At 42.3% G+C, this 11,673-nt stretch overlaps 1 protein-coding gene across 2 annotated transcripts; it reads left to right on the top strand.

Moving 5' to 3' along the window:
* Positions 1-6,059: 6,059 nt before the first annotated feature.
* Positions 6,060-8,646, top strand: LOC129602310 (major heat shock 70 kDa protein Ab-like). 2 transcript variants are annotated; one of them, XM_055501307.1, is made up of 3 exons: positions 6,060-6,416; positions 6,484-8,349; positions 8,481-8,646. In XM_055501307.1, exons 2-3 carry the CDS (start codon positions 7,487-7,489, stop codon positions 8,572-8,574), a joined length of 957 nt encoding a protein of 318 aa, XP_055357282.1. In that variant the 5' UTR covers positions 6,060-6,416; positions 6,484-7,486; the 3' UTR covers positions 8,575-8,646. Both variants share the same exon structure in this region, with proteins under 2 accessions (XP_055357282.1, XP_055357283.1).
* Positions 8,647-11,673: the final 3,027 nt, after the last annotated feature.

Below are 11,673 nucleotides of genomic sequence, written 5' to 3'. Positions count from 1 at the left end.
TGGCTTTTTTTCTAGTAAAAGGGTGCAAACAGTAGTAACTCCGCTTAAGATTATCGTGTTTTAAGGAAAATGGCCCGGTACCTAGCGTCAAAAATGGTATACAATATACATACACTAAAACTTTCGCTTGTGCGCACTCCAAATCACTTTTTTGTAATGCTTTATGTCATTTTGAAGCTAAATGATTTGTTTACATTGTTCTGAAAACCGTCTGCGCGCGCAACTTCCAGTTGCCGAGATATGGTGAAACAAAATGGGCAAAAAGTTTAAATGAATTGTCGTGCACCAAAAGTCTGGTTATTACCCGATCTTCTTGAAACTTTGCTGTAAAATACACATGGCCATAAGGTCGAAAGTGAACCAATTTTAGCCCGACTTTGGGTGCGCGACAATGCATTTAAACTTTTCGCCCATTTTGTTTCACGATATCTCGGCAATCGGATAGCAAGCTTTTGTGTGACCACTGGGCTAAAGAAACTGAAGTTTTAGAAAAGGTCAGCCGTCCGACATTCACCGCTGGCTCTAATAGGTTTTACTTCAAAGTATTGCAGACGGACTGAATTAAAAACCAGTACTTACAGTGTCAGTACGTAAAGGCTCAAAGCGTGGCTTGCAATACAGCGAGGTTTAAATTAAAGCAGACCAGAATAAAAATGCGGTTTGACTCAAAAATCATCCTTGTCTCCTTCCAATTTAAAATTTGTCAAAAAATTCCACTGATGCTACTGTCCAAAACAGTTCACGCTGGGCGATTTTCCACTCAAAGCCCGTGCTAAATTCGCCGGACTCCGTTCTGTTTCACTGAAGGCTACGTGACCTTTGCAATATTACCGGAGACACTGTCAGAAATGGAGAGGCGTGCCCAATGCGAGCTCGCACAGGAATCTCGGAAAGTCGGATCTGTCTATTACAAAGTTTACAAAATGCTCGTTCGCTAAACACTGAACAACAACTCCAGCTTTCCGTTCATACAAAAAACCGCGCGACATCCCGTTTCATCACATCTTATCCCCCGCGAAAAATCTGACCACTGCTTTGTCGTCGATTTTTTCTTTATATTTTTATACCAGATCTATCCTATCGCAAGTTTGAAAATATTAAGTGAAACACAAAAATCCTGTACTTCAATGCATGTGTCAACCTAAGAAAACTAAGAAACCTAATTTTGGCCACCCATCATTTTGGGTGGCCAGAATGAATGGAAACGGCCTAGATATAAATAATTCGCAAAGACAGCGAGTTGTGGTTGCACAATGGGCTTCTTATGGGAGTTTCGTACGTTTTCATTGTAAACGGAGTTTACTATAATTATAACGACTACACAAGTTGCCGGTTTCAATACAATACATCCATCGTCATGACAACCGTGCGCAGTGCACAACCTTCGATGAGGGGTAAACGATGCATGGCTTCAAATCGCATCTGACGTAAAGTACGATTATCCAACAGGTCCTAGCGGGAACGTCGTACCAGGGCCTGGCCACTTTTCGCAAAGGCTTACTATGCTGTTTCACTGTGTAAACAAAAGTGTAGCAAGCCCCGGCATCCTTGCATAATACAGATTGCCCGAAACGCAGATGTGTGAACTGCAGCACATCATACCGATGTTGGCCTCTGTTCTAGCAGACTTTGTGGCCTGTAAGTAGTTTTTACTTTTATAGATTAGAAGCAATTAGCTTTTACTTTCACCGATTAGCAGTTAATTTTTAAATTTTTGCTGAAAGAAAATTAATCATACTCTCAATCGGCAGTAACTTACCAACTCCATTATTCTTTGCATGGGATCCACAAAAACCTCGTAGTGTCGCAATATTCGAACACGATTCTACAGAGCAAACTAAACACCAACGCTTCCCATTAAAGATTTTTCGTCGACCGGTATCACGATCTTTAATAATGCGCCGATCCATTTTAACAAAACTTATTGTGTATTTACACAATAACCGCTTGCAGCTTGATGAAAACGGAGGTCACATGTTTTAATAAATAATTGCTACTCGTATTTAAAATTATTCATTCGGCGTAGCTGAAAGAAATCCAATGTTATTCTCGAAGGTAAACTTTCACTTTCTGAGAGATAGCAGTGTATCAGGCGAGTAAGTGCTCATGCAGAAATAATGAAGTCGCCACACAATTCTGCTGCGCTCGTTGCAGAACTTAGTTGGAATCTGGCTGTTTTGTTTCAACTAAACGACCAAACAATGCTCTTTTGTAAGGCGCGCCTTTGTGTTCGAGAGGCACACATTATGCAGGCCCGGGCTTGCTACATGTTTTTATGGCTTTCTTTGCTAGGAGCCTAGTTGAAGGAGCAGAGGCAGTTCTGCCTCCGCTGAGACGACTTGAGCGTAAGCTTTAAAGACTTAGGTCGTACTAAAGTGTGTGCTGAGTACTTATTGAATGCGCCCTTTACTTGTCTATCTATTAAATTTCCAAATCATAATAATGCTCACCAAGGCACTTTTCATCCTGCAGATTCAGACAAATTTCATTTATTTCAAAATGAAAAGCTTACTACCGTGATATGCTTTATATTTGATCTGCAAAGGTCAAAAGAGCGTGCCCGGTGCCCAAACAGAAATGAATACAGACAAATTTCGGCACCCTATCATTTCGGCCATCATTAAATGAAAATGGCCGAAATGAAAATGGCCGAAATGAATGGTGGCCGAAATGAATGGTGGCCGAAATGGGCAGAATGGACACGCAAATTTCAGACAAAAATTAGTACGTACTATACATGCAGTCAGGGGCGGTTGGAGTTTCCCGGTTTGGGGTGGGCTACCAGTATTGGCTTTGGGGTGGGCCAGGCCCATAGACTACTATGTTAAAAAAAAATTTTGGAGGGGGCCACGGCCCCTGGCCTAGGGGTTCCAGCCGCCTATGCATGCAGTACACAGTGTTAAGGGAACTAGGGAAGTGGCCGGTGCATGATACCAAAATTGTATACATACACGAAATTCTTCCCTTTCGCGCACTCCCACGCACTTTTTCATCTTGTTTTATGACATTCTGTAGCAGATGATTTGTGTACACGGGCGTGAAAAACGTTTATGCGCGCAACATCTGGTTCGGGAGCTGTGGCTGTTGGAAATTTCCAAAAAGTTTAAATGCATTCAGGTGTGCCAAAAGGCTCATTATGGACTGATCTCTTCCAGATTTTGCAAGTAAATGCACATAACCCCGAAGAACGTTTTGACACCAATCCACTCTTCTAGCACGTTTTTTCAAATTTTAAAATTTATTTTAATTTTAAAATACATTTTAAAAGAATCATGGAGGTCTGGTATATACAAATCGCCTGGCTAACAGAATGTCATCAACCGAAACAAAAATGTGTCAGGGAGTACGCAAAAGTGAAAGTTTACGTGCATGTGCACTAATTTGGTACCATGTACCTGGTCACTTCCCTTAGCGCAAGTGGCTGCACAAAACCGCCGCTTGCTTAATGGTTTTTTTCTCCTGCACTACCTATCGTACCGTAAGCGATTTAGCTTTCGCTAAACAATTTTACTGACTACTAAAAAAAATTGGCCGTGCTCCTTAACTATGGTGTTAAAGAAATTATGCAAAAATTTATTAAAACTGAAATTTGGTACACAAAAAGCTGTTTGGCTGACTGAACAGCAATTTTCAGATGAGAAAACATAGGAAAATTCGAAATTTGGTTTCTGAAAAATTTTCAAACTTCACCCATTTTGTCAAACCAATTTGCAAAAAAAGAACCCTTGTTTAGGATCGGTTTAAATTAGTTCGGTATGCTCTAGTTTGTAAAAGGTTCGTCAAAACAATTTACGAAAAAACAACCCTTTGTTTAAAATCGGTTTAAATTAAATTTGGTGTGTTACAATCTATAAAAATTGTTCTGTGGAACTGGACTAGCGGGATGTCAGTCAGGCAGTGGACGCGTCATCCGACAGGCATTACGTTAATGATCAGCCAACGACTCCAATGTACATAGTGCGTGTTATTGCGATGCAGTTATTATTGCACTGTATGCCATAACAATATGTCTGCGGGTGGCGGGCACTGCCGATGTCGCGCACCTTCATTGATGTCGAGCCCGAATCGAGAAACCAACACTTGACAGCACAGTTGAAAAATATGAATTCATTACGTATTAAACTTGCTAATTTAGGATAGTACGAGCTAGTGGAATAATCTTATGATGCTTATGCAAATCCTGCACCTAATTCTTGAATAAATGAGGTGCAGCTGATCTCCAGGGTAGTTTTTTACAGTATTCGTACAAATTAAATTCGCTCCGTATTAAGCTGCGTTAGTACAGAACGTGAAACGGCGCATAGGTGAATGCGCATCACTGATAACTGTTGTTTTAAAACAGTATTCCAATTGAAATACTATTTTTTAGTTATTTAACTTTAGAAACTGAAGAAAGTTTGTTTCGAAGAAACCAGCGGCCCCCAAGGGGCCATTCACATTCCAGGAAAGGTAAAAAAAAAACACATCTTATACAATAAATTACTTAACTAGGATTTTCACAATATTTCGTTTTACTGATGAAATTCCATTTCCAAGCAACAATTCCAGTTAAAAGTATTGCAGTTCCAATGAAAACCGTTGCCCCGAGACACTTCCAAAAATTATCGGATGACAATTGTAGGAGGACTGAATTTTTGAAAATTTTAGGGGGGTCTCGCTACGAGGAAAATTGGTGAACAGGTGGCTTATGGAACTGATGTGTTTTTATTCAGTTTCCAGCGGAAACGAAAAAGAATTCATGGCTCAAATGAAAGATTCAAAACTAAAATAATTATTTGTTTCCACGATTCGGAATCAAGGAAGTAGTAAATTCGTCCCTTCGTACTTTTGTGCTGAAGTAGACCGTGGGCAGTTTTTAACTCTGCATTTCGATACGGTATTGCTATTGCTAACTCCAAGAATGGAGACTGGAGTTGGGCAGCCAAGTAACCGGACAGCCGTGCGTTTGGCAATAGCCCTGACGCACTGCTATTGCTATGGCTATGGCCAATGCTGGCGCTTGCCCAAATTCATAGTTACGTGTATTTTGTACAATGTTCATGTTCAAGCGTACGCTGGTGTACAGGTCAATAATAGTGTTGGCCATCCCGGCCCAGGGCCGCGGCCCGAACGGCCCGGGCCGAGGTCAGCCCGGCCCTTTTGGGAGGGCCGCGGCCCTCGGCCCGGGGAGAAGGGCCATGGCCCGGGCCGTGGCCCGTTGTGGACGTTAAATAACGTAGAAAAACCAAAAATTTCATTTAGATTTACTGAAATTTAGTTGTTTTCGATGAGTTTTTCTTGATTTTCATAGCATTAAACGTTTCTAGGCGAAAATCCGTTCATTTTTTCGTTGACATACCCGCTGTAGCCGCTTGCATTATGCCATCCGGGAATGAAATATTACTGTGCTGCAAGACGGCCCGGGCCGCGGCCCGTGGACATGTCGGGCCGCAGACCGGATCGGCCCGCGGCCCGGGCCGTGTAAACGACGGCCCGGCCCTCTTGCTCGGGCCGGGCCGGGCCGGGCCGGGCCGACCCAACACTAGTCAATAAGCAGAGGAATGCGAACAAACTCAATGGAACAAAACTGAGGATACAAGAATACAGTATTGAGTATATTGTACACGGCATATAATATGCCACAAAGGGATAGATGGATTAAACATGTGAAGGAAGATAATCGTAAGCCGTACGATTAAGATACCTATATAATATATTGTATTTTCCTTTTGTACTTCATAGATAATGTTGGGTAGTGATACTGATATTAGTTTTGCTCAGTCTGATCTGCAGAGCAGCCTATCGGTGTGTCAGTCCGAGTGGAAACGTTTTGGTGAATTTTGTCGGTCTACATGGTGAATATTATCTGTTTACAAAAGACTTACCTATCTGTTATCTGTTATCTGTTATCTGTTATCTAGAAGATTATCTGTTATAAATTCTTCATATTATTAATATTGAAAACCACGCAGCGATGGTCGCTTTAAAGTATAGTCTTGCTACATAAGTGGTTAATTTAGCACCAAAACTATTAACTTTGGTACTACGCTCAGTTTAATTTGCTTAATGAACACATATGCAGTTGTACGTCGAAATGGATGTCAAATCTCACACTTTCGGAAAGCGTTGTCGGTACACTTATGAGGACGAGGACTACATTGGCCGGGGTACCTATGGTATTGTTTACAAAGCGGCAATTACAGATCCCGGAGATTTAACCGTCCATGGACCCGCACCCGTGGCAGTCAAAGTCGTCCCGCTACACAAAGATTCGGAAGTACTGGCCAATGTTGAAAGCTGGAACAGCTGGAGAAGTCGAATGGAGTTACTATTGACTTTACAGTGCGATCATCTTATTTGCTACCACCAAGTCAGTGTTGCTAGATCATCAACTTTTGGCGGGGTTTCTGTCAAACTCCTCATGGATTATTATGAAGGTATGTGTGTGTTGTGAAATAGCGGTGCCCAAAATGTTGCTCTTCATAATTACCGTGTATACTGTAGATGGAGACCTAGCGAGTCTCATCAAAACTAAAGCTGTTGAGGATCTACAAACAGCCATTCGCTACGCTTCTGAAATAGCGGATGCAGTTAACCATCTCCACTTGAAGAATATTGTGCATGGCGACATAAAGCCAGGAAATATTCTTATCCACCGGCTAGGCACCAATAACAAATTGTTACTTGGGGATTTAGATGACCTGGTGCAGATGCAGCAAAGTATGACGTGTTCGGGTGACCTTTCCCATATTCGCGGAACTCTTCGATATATGTCGCCTGAAATGCTGAAGAAATATCTTAATCTTGAGCATGAGAAAGTAGGCCGAAAGAGTGATATATGGAGCGTGGGATGTGTTATACTAGAGATGATAGACAGCGCTGTTGGCAATATAAATAAGAGACTGTACCGAACTCCAGACGGAGCACTAAATGCTGACACGATTAAAAAAATCGGTACGCTTCTTTAATTGTGGATGGTTATGCACCATTTATAGCGCTTTCCGTGCCTGTGCAGCTGGCGGAGTGTATTTCTCAGTGTTTAAGCGCTACGACTTCCCGCAGAACCACTTCCAATGAACTTCTGCAAAGCTTAGTAAAATTATGCACTTTTAATGAACGGCGAAACGAGGCTATAGAAAACGCTGCCGTCGGGATTCGTCTTGGACTGGGGAACAGTAGTGTGGTAGTGCACCGGAATGGCCGAACAGAAACGGTTACTGAGCCACACAGCAATGATCCGCTAATTCCGGCATATGTTGCCTTCGACCAGACCGGTAACCAGGAAACAAAAATATTATGCGGTCAAGAAGCAAAGGCTTACCAGGAAGCTGATCCAGAAAACTGCGTATATAACCTAAATTCTCTCCTCGGGCTACAAATTGGGGATATAGAAGCTATTAGCCTCAGAGACGACCTGCCTTATGAAATCAACGAAGACGGAAGTCTAAGGATTAGGATAAAGGAACGCGGAGAAACTGTATGTTATTCAGCTGAAGAGATAACTTCAATGTTTTTGTTGCATTTTCGGCGTCTTGTCGAACGCCTACAAACTTCGAACGGGTGCCCAGTGAAAGTCAACACCGTTGTGATAACCGTTCCGCCATACTTTACTTCCGTGGAGCGGCGGGCCACAGAATTATCTGCAGCTATGGCGGGGATGGAGAGAGTGAAGATCCTTGATGACTCGCTTGCTGCTGTCTTGCCATACATCGAGGATTTTCCCTATCAAGAAAGAAAGGTATTTATACTAGATTCCAGTCAACTGTACACTGCTGCATATATTATGAGTGTCGATAAGTCCGAAGCTAAGCCGGTACATGTTACGCTGTTATCGTCTCATTACTCAAAATTTCTACGAATAAAAGACATTGAAAATCGGATTTCTGGACATGTGATCGACAAATTCAAGAAGATTGACACATTCAGTGAGCCTGCCTCCATAGCGATCGTACAACACTTGCTGCACGCCTGCAAACAGATCACTGGGCATGGTAGTGAGACCATTGAAATCCCACCGTGCCTCGTAGAAGGAAAATGTATTGCAATAACAATAACCCCGTCTAGGCTGGCAACGCTGTGCTCGGATTTGTTTCGCAGAATCATTGTACCAATCGAGGAAGTACTAGAAGATGCCGGTTTGACTGCACTTGATGTTGCGGATGTCATCATAATAGGATGCGGGCGGTTCGTTCCACAGCTCACCGATGTCTTAATGGAGGTCCTACCACCGGCCCATATACATGCGACCATTGATCCAAGGATCGCCGTTGCGGAAGGAGCTGCGCTGATGGCATCAAATTTGTTGAGTGGAAATGAGACAAGCATCGAAATAAAAGAGTGGTTCGAATGCCAGTTTAGGGCGCAAGCTACGTGAGTATTGCTAAATTCTATTTATTAAAGAAATGTTATGAATCTGATAGCTTGATAATGCCTTGCTCAGGAAACAATCGCGTCTGATCAGTTCGGCCGCGTTACATCTCAGGTATTTCCTATCATTTCAGGCAGCGCTTATTTCGGCTTGTTCTCAATTCGGCCAGCATTCATTTCGACCACCGCTCCTTTCGGCTGCTACGTTTGTACGGCTCTTACCATTAGGATTTCTAGGTTTTTCATATTTCTTATGTTTTCTTATGCTTTCTTATGTCCTCTTATGTCTTCTCAAGTTTTCCTTTGTTTCTTCTGTTTCTTTTTTTCTGCTGTATAGGGCTGGTACAATCGCATGCTTCGGTCATTTGCAAAGCAATTGGAAACATTATTATATTCGGTGTGAGAAAAACTCGATGCATAAAGTATAAATTGTAAAGTAAGCTAATGCGTCGAAGGATGTGGTGGTCTTAAAACGTGATTATCAGCAAATTTCGAACTAAAAGACAACTCCGGTGGGATTGTGTTTTGTGGGCAAGTGGGTGTAAACGGAAGTGAGTCTGCCAAAGTAACGCGCCAGAAGTGAATGGCAAAAACGTTTCGGCCGAATTGAGCAACGCCGAAATGAAAACGCGCATGGTGATCGATGATCGAAAGCAGTCATATTTAACCGACGTGACCCAAAGGCCTTAGAGCTACCGATCACGTTCGCCGTTTATATTTTAAAGATCTAAGAAATAAAAAAACAGGAATTCTGTCACACAATTCTAGAAGTGGCAGCCGAATTAAGCATGAGAAGAAATGAACATTGGCAGAAGTGTTCTTGATCTGACCGAAATGTACCGCGGTCTAAATGAACAAAACGCGCTCGAAATCACAATAAGAGAAGCACACTTTGACAAGCCCCATCACGTTGCGGCGAGATTTTACAGGGTTTCAGCAGATCCTGCATTGCTTCTTTGCGCTTCAATGGTTTGGTTTTCAATTTGCTATACTGCGTCTCAGCTTGCGGCTGTTTATCGCCATAAGAGCCTCGGCTAGTCGTTCAAAAGCCTCCTTTTGAAAACAGTGTCACCGGCGGCTACGCGCGTTTCATCGGAAAGCAACTATTGAGGCAAAACCACAGAAAACCAACCACCCGATACTAAGGAAATTGCTAATGTAAACTTGTACTGTATTTTCCCAAGTTTAAAGAACGCTCCGGGGGCCGGCCGCGCGCACGGGTTGTCGGCCCCTTTGAGATCAAGTAACCGACGGTCCGGCCACGCTGGTCACTGCCCCACCATGTTCCATAAAATTGTGAAAACATTCACAAAAGAAATGGCCCATACCACGTTCGTCAACAATTAGGGCCCGCGCTTAAGCTCTGACTCTGACCAAGTCACCAAGACTAACGTCTCAGATTCTGACTAGAAACCACTCAAACTCTATTAAACTGCCTAATCTTTGACTCAGCCCAACAAAACGCACACGATCAACAAACTTGGTGTTTTCTACACGTATGGTCGTTTGATTCGGTCACCATGTTAAAATGGCCCGGTACATATCGTCCAAATGGTACATACACAATGCTTTCGCTTGCGCGCCTCGAAAACTTTTTTGCATATTTTATGTCATTCTAAAGCTAAATGATTGTATACATTGTTCAGACAACCGTTTGCGCGCGCAACATCCGGTTGCCGAGATATGGTGAAACAAAATGGGCAAAAGCTTTGTCGTGTACCAAAATTAAAGACACATGACCATAAGGTCGAAAGTGAACTAATATCTGATTTACAGCATTTTTTTCCGATTTTAAAATGATTTTGAAAAATTTTAAAATTCATTTTAAAATTATGGAAAAGTGCTATGAACCTGAAATTGGTTCACTTTCGACCTTATGGTCATGTGGCTTTTACAGCAAAGTTTCGAAAAGATCGGGTAATAACCAGACTTTTGGTACACTACAATGCATTTAAACTTTTTGACCGTTTTGTTTCACCATATGTCGGCAACCGGATGTTGCGCGCGCAAACGGTTTTCAGAACAATGTAAACAAATCATTTAGCTTTAGAATGACATAAAGTATTGCAAAAAAGTGTTTCGGAGTGCGCGCAAGCGAAAGTTTTAGTGTATGTATACCATTTTGGACGCTATGTACCGGGCCATTTTCCTTAATTGAATGAGCGGTGGCTGTTGGAGTGGGCCACCTGAAATAATAAAGTTTTGGGGTAATGCCACTACAGTTCACGACAAAATACTTTTGTCATTACAGTGCACATCCCAGTTTGGGTAATGGCACTAAGGCAGATTTATGATTTGTAATGAAATAACAAAGATAAGAATAACATTAAAACCTGCGTTGGACTTAAATGATGACAAAATAAGACTAACCAAACAATAATATAGGGATAACATAAGAAATGACGCAAGCATAACATACGAGTAATATGAAAAGCATAAGACAACAGCATAAGAACAATATAAGGAACATAGGGCAAAAATAACTTAAGATTGGCTTATGTATAACACAAAAGAAGGGATACATATGAAAACTGACAGAATGGTTTTGCCAGAGTGCGTTTTTCTATGCTGGGTCAGAGTTCGAAGGGTCAAATTTTAGCATTAGGAGTCAAAGTTTTAGAAATCATTGTCAAAGTTTTAGCGTTCAGAACCAGAATCACAGCTTGAGCGCTGGCCGGCAATCAACGCTTCGCTGACCATGAAGTCTCTGTAAAAGTTCTTTGTGTCAAAACATTTACTTGTGCTTACAGGTTTTTCGGTAGACGATTGGCCCCGGACGGCCCTCTTCTTGTGAATGTGAAATTCTATATCTCCCCTGGACACGTACTGACCATTGCAGCTGCGCAAGAGTGCAGAGAATTTCGCAGCTTACACCGACAGCGCAATCCGACAAACTTGGCGTCTTTAGGTTATGGAGCATTCGATGAAGAGAAAAAGCAGAAAGCGAAAACATCTTTGAAAGAAGCACTGGACAATGCGAAACGTGATGTGGCGTATAATGATCCTGTACGAAGCGCTTGGATAGAAGTCATATCGATGTGGTTTTGTGCCACACAAGATTTATTGCTACCTGTGACGGATTACAAGAGATGGTCGCAAATGCTGGGGTTATCTCTATGGTTTATAATAAAAGAATAGAGGAGTTGTGGTCAGCGTGTCTGCGCATCCATCCCGAACGAGACACTGGATCAGTCTTTAAGCTCTACGAGGACATTTGGGTGCAGTGAACATACCCTGCACGATTAGACTGCGATGAACAGCCGGCTAAATTTATAGCCGTTTCCATTCAGACTGTGATATCAGTAGCGTTGCGAGCTACGGCTAACC

The sequence above is a fragment of the Paramacrobiotus metropolitanus genome, unplaced genomic scaffold, assembly GCF_019649055.1.
Source record: "Paramacrobiotus metropolitanus isolate TYO unplaced genomic scaffold, Prichtersi_v1.0 Parri_scaffold0000392, whole genome shotgun sequence".
In the NCBI taxonomy this organism is placed as follows: Eukaryota; Metazoa; Tardigrada; class Eutardigrada; order Parachela; family Macrobiotidae; genus Paramacrobiotus; species Paramacrobiotus metropolitanus.
Note: the sequence above shows the minus strand (reverse complement) of the source record. Positions and strands in the feature narration are given on the sequence as shown.